Source organism: Monodelphis domestica, chromosome 3 (genome assembly GCF_027887165.1).
Source record: "Monodelphis domestica isolate mMonDom1 chromosome 3, mMonDom1.pri, whole genome shotgun sequence".
In the NCBI taxonomy this organism is placed as follows: domain Eukaryota; kingdom Metazoa; phylum Chordata; class Mammalia; order Didelphimorphia; family Didelphidae; genus Monodelphis; species Monodelphis domestica.
The window spans coordinates 138,777,226-138,795,572 of NC_077229.1; the positions used below are offsets into that span (position 1 = coordinate 138,777,226).

At 43.5% G+C, this 18,347-nt stretch overlaps 1 protein-coding gene across 7 annotated transcripts in view; it reads right to left on the reverse strand.

Moving 5' to 3' along the window:
- ZHX2 (zinc fingers and homeoboxes 2) overlaps window positions 1–18,347 on the reverse strand; it is a 211,492-nt gene that overhangs the window by 12,081 nt on the left and 181,064 nt on the right. For 6 of the 7 annotated variants that reach the window (XM_056823146.1, XM_056823144.1, XM_056823145.1 and 3 more), the window contains one exon: window positions 4,664–7,395. In XM_056823146.1, the coding sequence (XP_056679124.1) occupies window positions 4,668–7,190 (2,523 nt within the window). In that variant the 5' untranslated portion in view covers window positions 7,191–7,395 and the 3' untranslated portion in view covers window positions 4,664–4,667. The remainder of the gene's footprint in view (window positions 1–4,663; window positions 7,396–18,347) is intronic. The other variant, XM_056823149.1, reaches the window with a different exon arrangement.

Genomic DNA, 18,347 nt, shown 5'->3' on the forward strand with positions numbered 1-18,347 from the left:
GAGCTGGACAAGGAATCGTAAACTGCTCCAGTATCTTTGACAAAATCTTCAAAAGGGGTCACAAAGAATCGGATGTGCCTGGGATGACTGAGCAACAACAAATGTTCCGGGCGCTGCATTAAGTGATGGGGATATGAATACAAGCAAAAGGAAAGACAGTCTGCTACCCTTGAGGAGCTTGAGTGCGAAAAGACAACTCATCATGGAGATTGAAACAAAGGGAATTGCAGTGGAAATGGAGGGACTGGGCATGGGGGGAATAATTTTGAAGTCCAAGACCAGAAAGCAAATGAAAGCCAGCATAAGCCTGCTACAAAACAGAAGGACGTTCCAGTAGAAGACAGTAACTTTGAAGTACAGAAGGGTTTTAAAAAAAAAGACAAGATTTATACTCCAATTCTGAATGAACACTTACTAGGACTAGCTTCTACCTGTTATGGATTTCTGTATTTTTCCCTTTTCGTTTTAAAAATAAAACAAAACAAAAAAATTCCTTACCTTAGGTCTGGGTATCAATTCTAAGACAGGAGCAGCAAGGGCTAGGCAATTAGGGTCAAGCGACTTGTCCAGCATCACATAGCTAGGAAGTGTCTGAGATCAGTTTTGAACTCAGGTCCTCCCAGCTTCAAGGCTGGAGCTCTATCCACTGTGCTACATAGCTACCCCAATGCTTTTCTAAAGTAACCTTTTAGAAGTCTGATTGATGCGGTCCTGAATACATGAATTAATTTAGGGAGTTAACATCATTTTTATATTAGCACAATCCAATCATGAGCAATTTAATATTTCTCCACTTATTTTGGTCTGACTTTATTTTTAAATTTAGTTACCATGGTGGGACAGTTGGGTAGCTCAGTACATTGAGAGCCAGGCCTAGAGACGGGAGGTCCTAGGTTCAAATCTGGCCTCAGATGCTTCCCAGCTGTGTGACCCTGGACAAGTCACTTAACCCCTATGGCCTGGCCCTTAACACTCTTCTGCCTTGGAGCCAATACACAGTATTGACTCCAAGATGGAAGTAAGGGTTTAAAAAAATTTACTTATCATGGAAAACAAAACAATTTCACAAAACTATCTATACTCTTTGATCCAGCAATGCCTCTACTGGGTCTGGATCCTAAAGAGATAAGAGATAAGGGGAAAGGACCTAATAATAATGTACCAAAATATTTTTAGCAGCTCTTTCTGTAATGGCAAAGAACTGGAAACAGAGGGAGTGTCCAGCACTTGGGGAATGAATGAATCAAGTTGTGGTATATGGTTGTAATGGAATACTATTGTGCCATAAGGAATGATGAACAGGATGAGTTTGGAAAAACCTGGAAAGACTTCTGTGAACTGATGCAAAATTCAGTGAGCAGAACCAGGAGAACAGTGTAGACAGCAACAAATATTAGACAACAATCAATTGTGAAGGACTACATCATGATCAGTGAAAGTAGGTTCCAAGATAATCACAAGAGTGTCATGATGAAAATGCAATCCACAGCCAAAGAAGGAACGGTGTGCATCTGGGTACAGATCAAGGCACGCCATCTTTCTACTATATTTCCTTCATGAGATTTCTACTGCATATGGGATATGTGTCTTCGATCATGACACGAGCAAATATGCAACATCATATTGAATATATATTACATGAAAGTACAGGTATAGTTTTTATCAGATTATTCACTCCAGTTTGGGGAGATGGGAAGGGAGAAAATCTGAACTCTAAATTGTCAGGAAACAATTGTCAAAAATTGTTTCTCTATAAAACTGAAATTTTTTAAAAAGAGTACTTATGAGATAGATCTATTTCTCTATTGATCACTTCCCAAAACTTAAGGCTATAAATTAAAACTGTAGCTATTTAACTAACTCCACAAAACTCCCATATATGTCTTAAGGATTGGAAAGAATAGAAGTAAGAGGCTGTGAGGTTGGAGGAAAGGCTTGTGGCTAATGATTTTTTAAAACACTACTTCATTTTGATGAAACGTTTCCCCCTGCTCAAGAGATCTGTGGGTTGGGCTAACACTGTCTCTTTCTCAGAGAGATTTGTCACCAACACTCAGTAGCATCTGCTGATGAGACTTAACTGCCTCAGAAAGGAAAAAAATAATTCTCAAAGAACTCCGGCAAGTCTGAGAGCTGATTCGGGCTCTCACCCATCACCTCTCCTCTGGGTGTCTGCCTGTAGGTTCCATTACTGCTCCTTCACTGAATGCCCGTGAGCACCTACACCAGAAGGTGGACAGTGAGGAGGGAGAACAGAGCCATTCAAACTGGCCAGCTGGTTGCTAATTAAGCTGCTCTAGCCAAGGGAGGGTGGGTGGGTGGACGGCTGGCTTCCGGTCTCTCTCATTCTCAGTCCTGCCCAAGTTTATTCATTAAGGGGACGTGAGTGTCTCTGGTTCTTCATTTAGGACTTACAAAGTGACACAGGGATCTTCATATGCCATTAAACGCATGAAGCTCCCTTTTAAGGAGGTTTGGGGACACCTATGGAAACGGAAAAGTCACAGGCACAGGGCTTCTCCCCTTTCTAGTCCTGGGCTGGCCTTGCAAAGAAAAGGGTGGATTTATAGCTGTGCCTAAATATCCTCTGCCCACTCTGTATCCTCTACCCTCACCACCACGCTGGCCATGGTACAGGAGGGACCCCATCTGCACAGACCTGTTGAGAAGCATCAGCCTGGATCTGATTCCATGGGAAAGCCCATTATGTGGAGGGTATGGACATTAGGAACTACGGCCACCCCCTCACCTCCCCTTTTGTAGCTCCCTGGGTCTAAATTACAGCCATCTTGTCTAGATCTGCAGGGCTTATGGGTGGCCACCTCCACGCAGAACATGGCTACTTAACCATGCCGCGCTGTAGTATAAACCAGGGATTTTAAAAGCTGTTTAAAAACACTGTGGATTGAGGGAAATAACGAAATCCCATCTAGCTACCCTAGGTACCACTCTTAAAGACAACAGCACGCTCGTTGGTTCTTTGCTTGACAGCGGATGGCACACAATACTGGATAGATTCTAACGATTGCCACTAGAAAAGGAAAGAGCAAAGGAAGCAAATGGGACTTTGGATTGAGCAGAAGACTGGTTTTATAGGCAAACAGCGGCCACAGCTAGTTATTATCTTACTTTGTAAATAAGGGCATAGAATTGAGCAGTCCGTGTGTGTGTGTGTGTGTGTGTGTGTGTGTGTGTGTGTGTGTGTGTGTGTGAAGGGAACATGGCAGGGAGAGCTGAGAAAAGACAAATAGAAGGGAGGAAAAGAGGAGAATGAAGGAATAAAGGGGGAGGGAGGGAGAGAGAGAGGCATGAGAAGGGGAGATAGATGTTGGAGACAGAGACAGAGACAGGAGAAGAGAGGAGAGAGAAAGACAGGGATACCGATAGACAGACACCTTCCGAGCCAAGGAGACAGGTTTAAGTCCAGTCTCTCACACATACCAGCTGGGGGACCCTGAGAAGTAACTTACTCTTATCAATTTACATTGATAAACTATTTCTTAAGAAGTCCTATCCTCATGAAATATACACCCTACATGTATATATATACTTTTACTAATACATTATATATGAAATAGTATGTTATATGTTTATATTATATATAAAATTAATACTTTAAATAATAACTTTAAATAACTAGAATGTTAACCATATTTAAATCATAGGTCCAGTAGAAAGTATATATATATATACACATACATTTAATAAATGTATATATCTATATAACTATATCTTTCTATTTATATCTCAGGTTTGGTTAAAAAAAGTATATGCTTACACAAACATTTATACAATTATATTAAATATAAACTTAAAGCAGCACTAATGCTTTTGGGACATTCCCATGTATGGGTGTAAGTGAATGTGGATAAGTATGCATATGCTATATATATAATATACTTTATCAGACCTGTGATTTAAATATTCTTAGTCCTATATTTCATGACTATTTCTATAGTAAAGAACTATATTTATAGACTACATATCATATAAATATTTATCTATTATGTAGAAATACAATAGAAATATAACAAACATAACCATAATAGTCCTTAAGACATATCATTAATAATCAGGTATATTTAAATCACAGGTCTGATAAAAATATACTGTCTGTCTATATCTCTATTGTGGCTGTTGTTTTTTAGTCATTTCAGTCATGCCTGACTTGCAGTCCCATGTGGGGTTTTCCTGGGAAAGATACTGAAGGCTGGCTACCTTCTTCTCCAGCTCATGGTTCAGATGAGGAAACCCAGGCAAACAGGGTTAAGTGACCTGCCCTGGGACACATAGCTAGTAAGTGTCCGAGGCCACATTTTAACTCTGGAAGAGGATTCTTCCTGACTTGAGGCCCAGCACTTTATCCACTTGAAGCCCTGCACGAGAGATCTGTCTATCTCTATATGTTGATCTGAATGTTCATTTACCTAGTTATATGTGTATATAAACATGTACACCCATGTCTATATACACACTTACATATGTGAATATATAACCATTATTTAAAAATTGGACCCCCCCCCCCCATCATCTCCCTCATCCATCTTTTCTAACGGGAATATCTCAATGACTTCAAAAAGAATGAAAGCAATTTCCCTCTTTTCTCCGCCTGACTCTGCCTAGGAGTAATTTAGACAAGTGACTACTTCCAAGGCTGAATTACCTGTCTAAACGTGGCCAGTGTCTTCAGTTACACCTTCAGAATCAGAATCAAAATTGGCCGACTCCGCTCGACCCTCTGGCGCTGCTTGGCTCCAGCTATCTGTACAGTCTGAGATGCCATCGTCCTCCCCAACCGTCACCTCTACCCAGTCCACAACATCAGCCTCCTCATTCTCATCACTGCCATGACCATCCCGGCTGTTACCTTCAGATTTGTCCGAAGTGGCCTCTGTTGTCTTGCCTGGCAAGGAGTCTTTGGCCTTTTCGCAACCCACTTTTGCCGTGGTCACCAGTTTGTCCAAATCCTCTTCACTCAGCTTTTTGTGGTCCTTGAAATATTGCTGAACCAGCTCACCCCCATTCTTTGGACTTTCAGTGAGGTGTGGGGTTCCTTTTCTCAGGACGGACTCATTACTGTGGCCATCCATAGCATGCTGCTGTTGGTACTGATCAATCCACTTTAAGGTTCCAGTCTTTAATGAACATCTGTTCTCTTTGAACCAACGCACGATTTCAGTTCTGATCAGACCCGTTTTTGCTGCTAACTGGTCATATTCCTGTGGGGTGGGCCACTGGGTTCTTGCAAAGGTACTCTTCAGAAGATGAATTTGTTCCTGGTTCTTCATCATAGCTGGAGAGGGGCTAGAGAGAGAACTGGCTAGCTGGACGCTAGAAAGCTGGTCCAGTCGAGATAACGTGCCATTGGGGACCACCACTTCTTTGTTCTTTTTGCTGGATCCCATGGAGTCTAAGACAGCTTGCTCCATGCTGTCCCTGAGCTTTCTCCTCTCTGAAAACCAGGTATCAATTTCTCTCCTGCTCAGCTTGGTTTCAGACCGGAGCCGATCCAGTTCTCCTTGGGTGGGGAAAGAACTTTTCATGAAGCTATCTTCCAGCACTTTAAGCTGACCCTGTGTTTTTTCTTTGAATTTTTGTGGCGCAAAGTCCGGGTATGCATGGTAGGAACGTCCATGCCGGGCAGCCGCAATGGCCAGCTGGTCTTTGGCGAGGGACTCGCTGGTGATATGGACGATGCCCCTTTGGCTCCTATATCTGTGATCACTGAACCATTTCTTGATCTCACTCCTGGAGAGGCCAGTGACCTCGATGAGTCGGTAGACTTCTGCATCATCAGGAAACTGACTCTGGAGGAAGCTTGCTTTCAGTTCCGCTATTTGCTCTTTTGTCTTTTTCCGATCATTTGTCGTGGGCAGTATGCTGGGGGTTACCTTTGGTGGGGGCTCAGGAACCTGGGCCATGTGGGCCCGTTTGGGCTCTGGAGCTGCTTGGAGATTTGGTAAAGGTCTCTTCTGGCCGTGATTGGTCATCCCCGCGACAGCAAGCGTGATGGGGGAGCACGACACTGTTGATCCGTTAGTCACCTGCGTCAAAACAAGACTGGTCTGGCCAAGGATCTGGCAAGGTAAAGCAGTCTGGATGATGGGCTGGGACATCTTAGTGGAGGCCAACTGAGCAGGCAGCACAGTGATAGTCTGGGGGACTGACTGGATCGTCCCATTAAACATCTTCTTCCTCGCCTCTTCTACCTCTTCTGGAGACCAGCTTATACCATGCTTCAAGCGCTGGGTAGCAAACCAGATTCGGATGTGCTCCTCGGGGTGTTTGGAGGCAGCTGTCAGCCATGACAATTCTGCTTGGGTTGGGTAAGGGAACTTGTTGAAGGAGTTAATCATGGTGGCATTGGTGTCCAGGGCACAGTTATATTTGGTACTATTCAATGGGACGGGGACCTTGGGGACAAGATTAATATTTGGTGGCAGCTGTACAGAAGGCATCACGTGCCCTAGGGAGTCTTGGAGCAGCTCAATGCCATTAAGCCTGGCGAAAGCCTCGGCGGCCTCTGTCACCACCCGGGCAGTGGTGTTCCCTTCCATGTGGTTATCAGAACCACTTTCTTCTGGTTTCCTGGGGGCCTTCTTGGCATCAGCTTTGGGTTTCCCCAGTTTCATGATCGGCGTCTTACTCACTGAGATCCCGGGGTCACCGTCGCCGCTCCCCAGGCCGCCGCCACTGACAGTCACGCCATGGTTGGATCCTTCGATGGACTGTTCTAAAACCGTCTGGTTATTGCGTTTAATCAATTTCAGCTTGAAGTTTGTCTCCCCAGGATGGAACTTGGCGTTGTGGTCAGACAAGGAATCGTACTTTTTGGTGGTGAAGTTGCATTCAGCACACACATAGAGGGGGTTGAGGATCACGTTAGGATGCTGCATGTCCACGTGCTCTGTGAACTCGTTCAGGTTTTGTGTGGAGTATGGGCAGTATTTACATTCATAACCCCCCTGGAGTTTTTTGGATTGATTCTCCACTGCTGACTTCACCTCCATTAATTCACTTTCTTTGGAAGAGCTCTCAGGCTCAGTGGACCAACCATCTTTACTCGCGTCAGCCTGGAGGGCTCCAACTTCTTTATCTTTGCCTCTGTCAGCATCTTCGGGCACTTCCTGTTCCATCACTTGAGATGTCCGGACCATGCACGGAGTTGTTGACTTTCTCTTGCTTGCCATTGTATCTGGTGTGCAATGTCTTATTTTATTGTAATGGGGGGGGGGTCAATAAAATGCGAGGAATGATCCGGAAGGACTTTACTTGTGAAATGGCTTTGGCTTCCTTCTAACGTTCAAGTCTGATATTTATGTTTTCAGATGGATTTCAGCTCAAAAAATGGCTCTCATCAGCTTCATCCACTAAACACATCAGACCACATTATATCTGTGGGGTAAGAACAAAAGTAGGGTCAGTCTCTTTACAGTGAACTTAAATAAAAAAAATGAGTAAGTATTTATCTGAATTACTCCTATAACCCATCCCAATTGCTACTCCAAATAACTAGGTAACCACAAAAGAGTTTTGGGGATGAGGGTTCTAAAAAAGAATTTTAAAAATAAGTTCTGTGGGAAGGAAGGAGAAAATGGGCCCAAAGCAAGAACAGGGAACACAATATTCATTCTGTGGCACGAGAGAAGATAGAAAGAATGAAAAGGATGAAAGTGTTGAAAACTTGTCTTTGGAGGAATGATTTTGGGAATGTGGAGGAAGGAGAGGAAGCATCAGGTAAATGGTTCCTCCACTTTTGAGGGCCCCATGATTCCATTTGGTTTAAGAGGGCAGAACCAGGAACAAGTGATGGGTGCAAAAAGGCAAGAGTGAATCTCATGGCAATTAGATTTTCATGATTAGAGTTATCCTAAAATGGAAGGGATTGCTTTGGGAGGAGATTTAACTTTCAGTATATGTCTTTATAGCACATAACTGATTGTCGGGTATGCTACAGTGAAATCCCTTTTGGGTAGGGGTTGGATTGGGTCACCAGGTGGCACATAGAATGCTTGGCATAGAGTCAGGAAGACTCGTCTTCCTAAGTTCAAATCCAGCTTCAGATACCCAGAGAAGGAAATGGCATCTCAGAGTAAGACTAAGTATGACTGCAGGCAAACTGCTGAGACACTTGGGGAAATGGTGAGGATTTAGTGGATAATTAAAATTTTATTTTATCTATTTTTCTGCCTTAATTTTTTTCTTAGTTGCCCCGTTACATATACCCAAATTTGAATGTTTTGAGTTTGTGTAAAACAAGGTTCTACTGTATACTAATTCTAGCTATCAGCTATTACTTTATTGATTTTGATGGATTCACAGAACCTGAGAAGGACATTGTAAGGTGTGGCCAGACAATAATTTCGGTGAGGCAACATAGTTTTAACTTTTGTCTTTGAGCCTCTAGCACCAAGCACACTGTTCAGTCATTTCAGTTATGTCTGATTCTTCTTGACCCCCTTTGGGGTTTTCTTGGCAAAGGTCCTGGAGTGGTTTGCCATTTTCTTCTTCAGCTCATTTTACAGATGAGGAAACTGAGGCAAACAGGGTTAAGTATCTTGTCCAATGTCACACAGCTAGTAAGCTTCTGAGACCACATTTGAACCCAGGAAGAGGAGTATTCCTGATTCCAGGACTAGCACTCTATCCACTGTGCCACCCAACACATAACCTAACATAGTAATTGCTTTAAAAAGCTTCCTGATAGGTTGATCCTAGGGGTTAGATATAAAGAGATAAGAAAGTATATAGCTTCAGGGCCTTTGAGGCAAACCCCTCTTTCGGTTCAGGGATAGACAGATCGATGGATGAAAAATAATGAGCTAACAACTTATTTCTGTCTTGAGTGGAACAAGTCACATTAAACTTGTGTTCACTGAATCACTCCTTGGACTCTGGGCTAGACCTGATGGTGTCTCTAAATTAGTTAACAGGAAACTGTGTACTACCAGATAAAAATACTTCACTTAAACACCTAATTATTTCTCATCCGCTCTTTTGGTAGAAGATGAAATTAGTCTCATTCCAGTGACTGGACCATTGCCTCTCATGGATCATAGGACATACGCAGGAAAGATAATTGGGAAATTGGATGGGTTTGCAGAAAAAAAAACCCCAAAACGTATGTGTCTGAAATAGATATGTGGTTCTTCCCCTCCCCTTTTGGGTGTTCTGAGAGTTTAGCTTTCAGGCATTATCCTTTCGTGGGAGATGCCTTCCACTCCACTGAGATGTTTTCACTAGTCACATCAGATCTGTCCTGGGTGGCTCCTTGAGAATGACATTTTAAATTTCAATGGAAGCAGTTCTTTCATTCTGGGTAGATGAGTGGACAGTACAAAATTGTGACAAGAATTTATACAGGATTGTGACACAGGGGAACGAACCAGAATGAGATCTTGGTTCAAATCCTCCTGAAATTTACTACCTGGGAGACTTAGGCAGGTCCTTTGTCCTGGGCCTTTGTTTCCTCAGCTGTAAAATAAAGGGTTTGGGGTAGATGAACCACAGAGGTTCCTTCCAGCTCTAGAATCTATGACATTTAATATCTTGGAAGCATATCTCCAATTGAGGATCAAAAAGTGAAGTTGTAGAGAGGCAGGGTTTGGGTCAATATTTGAAAGAATTTCTTAATGATTCTTCCTCATGTTGTCTCATAGGGCAGTAAGTTCACCAGCATTAGAAATATCCAAGCAGAGACTAAAGAAGAATGTTTTGGGAAATGGTAGTGGGAATCGTGCTTCAGGTACTAAATGACTTCAGGGGTCCCCCTCCCAATTAGGATTCTATGACTTTGGAATGCTGCTCCCCAGAAGTACATCCTGGGACCACTTGCTTTTCCCTCAGAGTGGAGATGGGCATGGTGTTTCCCTAAGTTGTTTGTTGAGGGGATCAACTTTCACAATGCAATATGCTCTTTTCTTTTGTTTAGGTGAAAGAAGAAGCAGAGTAGAGTTAAGGCTCAAGAAAAGAAGCCGAATTGATGAAGGTTCTAGGAAGATGTGCTTTTGAGTCCAAAAACCCAACTATATGGGTACGTGAGAGGAGGGGTGGTGCCATAATGGCTAAGAAAAGACTCAACTCATCAAGTATTAATTAGTGTTTAGGACAGAGTAGACAATTGCCCCACTGCCCTCTGCCATGGTCAGAACACTCCGGAAGTATCAGTTTCAACTCTAGATGTCAATATTTTAGAAAATCTATTGTTGAGTCATTTTAAATAAGTTGTATCTGGTTCTTTGTGACCTCCTTTGGGGTTTTCTTGGCAAAGATACTGGAGTGGTTGGCCATTTTCTTCTCTAGCTCATTTTACATATGAGATAATGGAGGGGAGAAGGGTTAAGTGACTTGGCCAGGGCCACAAGCTACTACGTATCTGAGGCTGGATTTGAATGGAGGAAGAGGAGTTTTTCTGATTCCGAGACTAAGGTTCAATCCACTGAGCCACCTAGAAAAGCCATTAGAAGAGCAGAAAATATCCAAGAGGGGACTTGAGTGTCATATCATAACCAGTGGATCTAAATATGGATATTTATCCTGGAGAAGTAAAAAAGATTTTTTCCTGAGGGAGTGAGTGGGTGGGAAGGGAAGACATCATAGCTGTCTTCAAGTGTCAAAAGGGTTGTCAAATAGAAGAATGAGCCTTTATTCTGTTTAGCCCCAGAAGGCTGAAGCAGGGGCAATGGTTGGGGTCTGTGAAGAGGTATAATATGAGGAAAAACTTCCCAACAAAATTAGGGGCTGGCTGTCAGTGGAATTGTTTGTCAGCTCCGGGAGGTGGAAGAGAAGAGGGGAGGGAGAGAACATAAATCACTTAATTATGGAAAAAACATTTTAAATAAATAAATAAATAAAATTTTAAAAAGAGGTAGTGGGTTCAGCTTTCAAGCAGAGAGTGGATGATCAATAGCTGAGTATATTACAGAGCATGTATTCTTTAAAAAACTAAAACCAAAAAACTCTATGCTTTTTGTCCTGGAATCAATACCAAGATATTGGTTCCAAGGCAGAAGAGCGGTAAGGGCTAGGCAATGGGGGTTAAGTGACTTGTCCAAGGCACATAGTTAGGAAGTGTCTGAGGTCACATTTGAACCCAGGACCAGCCCTGGCTCTATCCACTGAGCAACCCAGATGCCTTGAGGATGTATTTTTTTTTTTAAACTCTTACCTTCCATCTTAGAATCAATATTGTGTATTGGTTTCAATGCAGAAGAATAGTAAGGGCTAGGCAATGGGGGTTGAGTGACTTGCCCAGGGTCACACAGCTAAGAAGTATCTGAGGCCAGATAGAACCTAGGACCTTCTGTCTCTAGGCCTGGCTCTCCATCCACTGAGTTACCTACCCAGCTGTCCCCTTCAGCATGTATTCTTAACCTGGGGCCCTGGAACTTTAAAAAACAAAAACGATATTCTGATGACTGCAGTTCAGTATAACTGGTTTCTTCTGTAATCCCGTGTGCATTTTATCTTACACATTTAAAAACGTTATTCTGAGGGGGTCTTCACCAGGCTGCCAAGGGGATCTGTGAGAAAATGGCGGAAAACCCTTTTTGTAGAGGGATTCCAGTTCAGGAATGGGTTGGACTAAGCAATGTACAATGTCCGTCCCAATGCGGAGGGTCTGGGATTCCATCAATGAAATCCCCAAGCAGGCACACAGAGGAGGGCCTCCGCAAGTCTTACGCTGAGGCAGTCTTGCTCTGCAGAAGCTATTTTGGCCAGCAGACGGCCGAGTTATTTAACAATGCATGTTCCAGGAGCTGCTCGTTATTATTTGGGGCACTTGTCCTCCCAGTTTAATCCACTCCCTCCTCCTCACACTACAAACTAAGTTTACACAAGGCTGAGGGGCAATAAGGCCAACTACATGCCCATCGCCTTCCTTCAGTGTCCCTCTGTCTGTTGTAGTCGGAGGACGAGGCTTCTTCCTCGCCGCGGACACAGGCCTTCTGGCCCCCTCCCCAAAGCGGCCTGTAGCCTTAGGGGCCAGGAGAAGTAGGCCAAAGAGTCCAAGAGCCTCGCTCTCCAGGCACACGATGCGTGGCTTAGCTGTCCGGCTGAGGGACACGTCCCTCATCGGAACTCTCCCATGAAGCCTTTAACTCCCGAGACAGGGAGCGGTCACCCTGGAGCTCTGGGTGCCCTCAGGTCTCCCCATTAACCCATTAGGGCCTGGACGGTCAGAACGGAGCGCCCCACTGGAGCTCCCACAGCTTCCTCCCTGTGCCCTGGAGCGGCCTGTCAGCTCTCAGCCCCCCAGAGGGGCACACGTGCCAGATTTCAAAGCCTCTTACCTCCTGGCTTTGGAGGGGGTGCCACTTCGAATCGAATGGCTTTCCCCTAGAACTGTCAGGGCAAATAACAGTGCTGTCTGGGGGCTTCCAAAGGACGTAGCTTGTCAAGATAGCAAAGCCACCACAAGGAGGCTTTTAGCTTCTTGGGTCTTCCTGACAGTCCTGGAAACTGACTTGGCCTGGAGGCATCAGGAGGGGTAGAGCCTGGTGGGTCTCCTCTCTACCTTGAGAGGCCACAGGAATAGACACAGCAGGGGAAGGGGTGGCATCCAGAAAAGGGGTAGAAACCAGTGGTTCTGGCTCCTGTTCTCAGCTCCCTAGCTCTGTCCTCATAGTGTCAAAGACCTGGAAAGAAAGGGAGCCTGCAGAGCCTAGCAGTTCAATTCCTTCTGTTTGTAGTGGAACAACCTGACTGGAAGAGTGCTGGGCCTGGAACCAGGAAGAGCCGAGTTCAAATGTGACCTCAGACACACTTACTAGCTATGTGACCCTGTGTACATCCATGTATAAAATTTATATAAATATAAATAACAATTCCACCACCTCCTCCAATTCATACTTTGGGAACAGTAGATCCAGCCCTACACGTGTCTCTTTCTCCCCCTTCCCTTTGGTTTTAGCTGCTGTAACCCTAGTCAAAACTTCAGGGGTAAAAGGCACCAGGATCATCATCTTCACCATATACTCCAACACTGCCAATCAAAGGAATCCTGTCGATTCATTGAGGTAGGTCTGGCCAGACCTCGAATACCTCATTGTGCTATGGAAGAAATATGGTGGGGGAAGGATGCTAAGGGTGTGCTGGTAAGCCTATGAAAATGCACGCCCCACTCCGAAGTTTTGCAGCATCGGCCAATTTCTGAGTTGTAAATGTTCACACTGAAAAATTAACAATTGGCTCTCGTGAGCCCTCCTCTCACCCTGGCCCCCAAGTCTTGCCTCTACCACCGAGCATCTAGGCAAGGTCATTACCCTCTTTGGGACTCCGCTTCCTCATCCATAAAAAAGGGAGCTGGACTACATAGCCATGAGTCTCTTCCAGCTCAAAAACCTCTGCTCCTGTGCCAGTATGGTATAAGCGATGGCAGGTTTTTACTAGAATTAAATGACCACAAAATCTCAGAGTTGGAAGGTCCAACTTAGTCCAACCTGTACCTGAATGGGAATCTCATGTTTAACATGTCCCTCTAATGGTCCAGCAGCCCCCTTTTGAAAACCTCTGGTGAAGGGGAGTCCAAAGACCTCTCAGGTGCGTACGGTGGACAGCACTAATTACTAGGAAGTTTTTCTTTACATCAAGCTAAATCTGTCTCCACAGAGCTTATTTATTGCTCCTAATTGTCCTTTCTAGGACCACAAAGAACGTCTTACGTTTCCTCATATCTTCTCTTCTCCTCCCCAGTATATTACATTATTCTTTTGCTTTCAAGTTTATGTACCGACCTGGCTGCCCTTCCTGGATGCTCTCTAGTTATCCAGTCCTTCTCAAAATGTGATCCTCAGAACTGAACACAAATTCCAGATTTTGCCTGAGCAGGTCAAAAGCCAGCGGGACCTTCTAGATGCTGTGCTTGTGATAACAATAAACATCTATGAAGTGGGCTAAGCAGTGGGGAGATAAATAATAAGACAGACAGATCTTGCCTTCAAGGAGCTTACACTCTAATGGAGGAACATAACACACAAAAGGAGCTGAAAAGGGTTTGGGCTTAGAGGAGGGAATCCCAAAGATGAACTCAGCTCAGAAGAATACAGATGATGGAGACGTCACCACCAGGCAGAGCTCCTGGGATCCTGAGCCCTCCACAAAGGGAGACTATGGAAGGACGTTTTGTCCTCTCCTTCCGGCCTCCAATCAGAGGAGTAAAAGCAGCTACGGCTACTGACAAGATGCTTCTTGATGCAGATTCTGAGGCTGTTGAGCCAGACTGCTAACTTGCAGTGAATGTGCCAAAAGGCCCAGATCTTTTCCCCATGAGCTCTTTCCTAGGGAAGCCCTCCGCACTTTGTTACTTGAATGGCTTCTCCCACTTTCTGGCTTCCTAGGGGTGCAGCCACAACTATCCCTTCGTTCAAGTCAATGAGCATTTATTAGGCAGCTATAACGTTCTAGGCCCTGGTCTAGACACAGAATATAGAAAGAGGTAAATAACAATCCAGGTTCTGAAGGAGTTCAGTGGAATGGGGGAGATCATATGAAAACAACTATGTACATGCAAATTATAAAGAAGATAAACTGAAAGCAGCCTTGGGGGGGAAAGTGCCAGTATTAAGGAGGAATGGACAAGGCTTCTTGTGGATTTTGTCTGAGACTTCAGGGAAGCGAGGAGGCAGAGATGGGCAGGGAAAGAAATTGGAGCATGGGACTCAGTCAGGGAAAATTCCTAGAATTAGGAGATGGAGTGCTTTATGTGAGGAACAATCAATCAGTCAATGTTTATTAAGAGTTTATTATGTGCCAGGCATTGTGTTAAGCATCATATATACAAAAAGAGGCAAAGGTCAGTCCCTGTCCTCAATGACCTTACAATCTAATGGGGAGGGGGAGACAATGTGCAAAGGAGATATTGAGAAGATTACCTAGAGGTAATTAACAGAGGGAAGACACTACTATAAAGGAGGATCAGAAAAGGCTTCTGGTAGGAGGGATTTTGGGGCATGCTAGGTCTGGAGTGGGAAGGACCAGGGTTCAAAGATGTACCTAATATTTCTTATCTGTGTAACCCTGGACAAGTCACTTTAACCCCCAAATGCCTAGCCTTTACTGATCTTCTGTCTTAGAATTGATACTAAGATAGAAAGGAAGGGGAGAAGAATAAGTAGAGGAAGAGGAAGAAGGAGAAAGAAGAAAAAAAAAGGTGGGACTTTGTCTGGGAAGCCAAAGAGACTGTGAAAGTCAACAGGCAGAGATGAGGAGGGAGAGTATATGAGTCATGGGACAGAGCCAGTGAAAATTCCTGCAAATGAGAGATGGAGTGTCTTGGGTAAAGAATAGCAATGAGGCCAGTGTTACTGGAGTGTGTTGGGGAAATAAGGTGAAAGAAGATTAGAAAGGAGCCAAGTTATAAAGGACTTTAAAAACCCAACAGGATTATATTTGATTATGGGGCAATAGGGGAGAGCCACATCTATTTCCCCCCTATATTTATTTAACATAAGAGAGGCAGATTAGGGTAGTGATATGGAGATTCTCTCCAAGCCAAAGAGGAAGGAAGACGTGGGCTTCAGTCCTGCCTTTGACACATACTGGTCCATGTAACCTTGGGCAAGTTATTTTAGGCAAAAGGTGTTGATTAGCTTTGGTAGAAGGAATTTCTAGATCAGTTTTCTATATCAATGAAATCACAGATCTGTAATAGAGAAGAAAAAGAAACCAGGCAAGTTTGGGGCAAAATAAAGTTGTCCTTTGCCCTGTTATACCCCTCCTTTGCAATTACTATTATTTCCCCTACTCCCTATTTCTGGACTCACATATTGAATCTCGGCATTAGTGTTCTTCAAACCAAGAATAAGAAAGGAAAGAAAAAAAGGGGTAGAAAAACAATTAAGCACCTACAATGTTCTAGGCACTGTATTAATTGTTGAGGATACAAAGAAAGGGAAAAACATGGTCTCTGCTCTCAAGGAAAGGAGTTTGGTGTAGTGGAGACATCATATAAACAGTCATGTATGTGTAGAGGTTATATCAATCCATCCATCCATTTATCTGTCTGTCTCTATCTATTCATTTATCTACCCACTCATCCATCTATCTTTTCATCTATCTACCCATCCATCCCATCCATTTACCTATCTACCTATTATAGGAAGAGGCTAGGCTATGCATACTTTAAATGTGAAAGCATTTTACATTTATTTGATCCCAGAGGAAAAGGGGAGCTATTGTGATTTACTGACTAGGGGAGTGACAGAAGATGAGAGGAAAAGTACCAAGTAAAGATCTAAACCATGTCAGGCAACCCATCCCTCTTCTCTTTCATTACTAAAGTAAAAAAAAAGGTATTTATATATTCCCTATGGATTGCAAAGTACAAATTCTCTCTTATTTGGTCATCACAACAATCCTGAGGTAGGTACATTACATGTACTATTATACCTATTTTACAGTTGAGGAGAAGTTGTTTGTCCACAGTCACCCAGCTATTAAATGACAAATACATGATGATCCAAGGCCCAGAACAAATAAATTCATGAGTATTTCCCCTCAACTGAACACCAGAGCATGCCCATTTAACATCTACCCTACTTTTAAAAGCTTTGGGCTGGGAGCTAATGCTATTTTCATATATTTTTCTTCTTTTGATTTTCAAAGAAAAAAAAGTACCAAGTAGTTTGAGAGATTCATGAGGACCCTTTGGATTTTATTTTAATGGATTCACGAAATCTGTGATTAATTGCTTGTTATGAGCTTGCTGAATTTGACTTTTGAATTTAATATAGTGATAATAATACTGCCTTACATTGCCACAGTGCTTTATAATTAATAACATGCTCTCCCATCTGTTTGCTTGATTCGATTCGTATAACCACCCCAGGAAGAGAAGGCAGTATCACTTCTATATTGCAGACCAGGAAAATGAATTTAGTGTGACTCGTCTAATGTCAGTTTGTCTGATTTGATTCTCGCGATCACCCCAGAAAGAATAAATACCATCCTTCCTATTTTACAGATGAGAAAAACAAGGCTGAGAGGGACTTGTCCAATGTTAGAGAGTCAGAGAGTGGCTGAGGCAGATCTCAAACTCAAGTGTTTGGACTCTGGAGGCAGAGGATTTGACTGTCTTCTTGCCTTCGGAGATCCAATTTGGTAAGGATGGGAGGGATCACCAAGCATTTGCAGTTGGCTCCCCAGTGTAACTATCATAATGTTACTCGTGGTCTCGTTGAGGGCAAGATTCTCACTTGTGTGCACCAGAAAGACAGCAAGGTCTGATTCATGCAATAGGCAACTAGCTCTTAAGAACTGGCTGATAACTCTAAGAAAGGGACAAGGGAGGCTGGGGGTAACCCTGAACTGTAGACCCTTGTAATTTCCTTGTGCCATCCTGAGCCTAAATCCATTTTCACTCCCCCCTCCCCCGGCATCTAGAGACTTTCTAGATAAATATCTACTCTGATTTACAACCACTAGAGTTTAAGTTAGTTATATGACATGGAATCAGTTAATAACTCCTTTCCCTATATCACACTGTGTAACTGGAAATCCTGTGCCTTTGAACTACATTTCCCAGGAGCCCACTGACTTCCTGTCGTTATGTGCTGACACAGACAGGATAAACGGGGTGGTCTTCCATGGCTAGCTATTTTTCCTTCCTGGGTAAGGACATTGGTGGAGCAGGCTGTTTGAGCAGGTAAATTAGCCATGGACACGTGGTTTTATTTTGTTACTTTTTTATTCTGTTACTTCTAGTGATTATTAATAAATCTTATAAAAATACATTTGAAATTATTGTATATTAATTTTAATTTTTAAAACACCCATCCTCACTATACTCTTTCTTTCCTTCCTTCCTTCCTTGCTCGTTCTTGACTCATTCTGGGGCAGCTGGATGGCTCAATGGATAGAGTGCCAGGCCAGGAGATGGGAGGTTCCCAGTTCAAATCTGGTCAGACACTTTCTAGCTCTGTGCCCCTGGACAAGTCACTTAAACCCAAAGCCTAGCCCTTACTGCTCTTCTGCCATGGAACTGCTACTTAGTTTTGATTCTAAGACAGAAGGTAAGGGTTTAAAAAAATAGGAAATGATGCATTTTCAGACAGTTGGTCTTTTGTCTCTGTCCAAAAGTGAACTGGACTGCCATGTTGTCCCTCGCTAGAGGTCTTAAAGCAAAGAACACTTGTCCAGGGTATTGTAGAGGATATCACTGGGCACAAACTAGAGTAGATGCCTTTGTAGGGCCCTCTTCCAACTCAACTGCTAATTCAATTCCTCAGAAAGTGTAGGCTTCTTTCTCGCTGTAGGTATGATGGTGGGCCAGATTGCTATAGAGGGGATTCTTCAGGTTGGACTAAATGGGCTCTTTGGTCCCTTACAATTCTATTGAATTGTTAGCA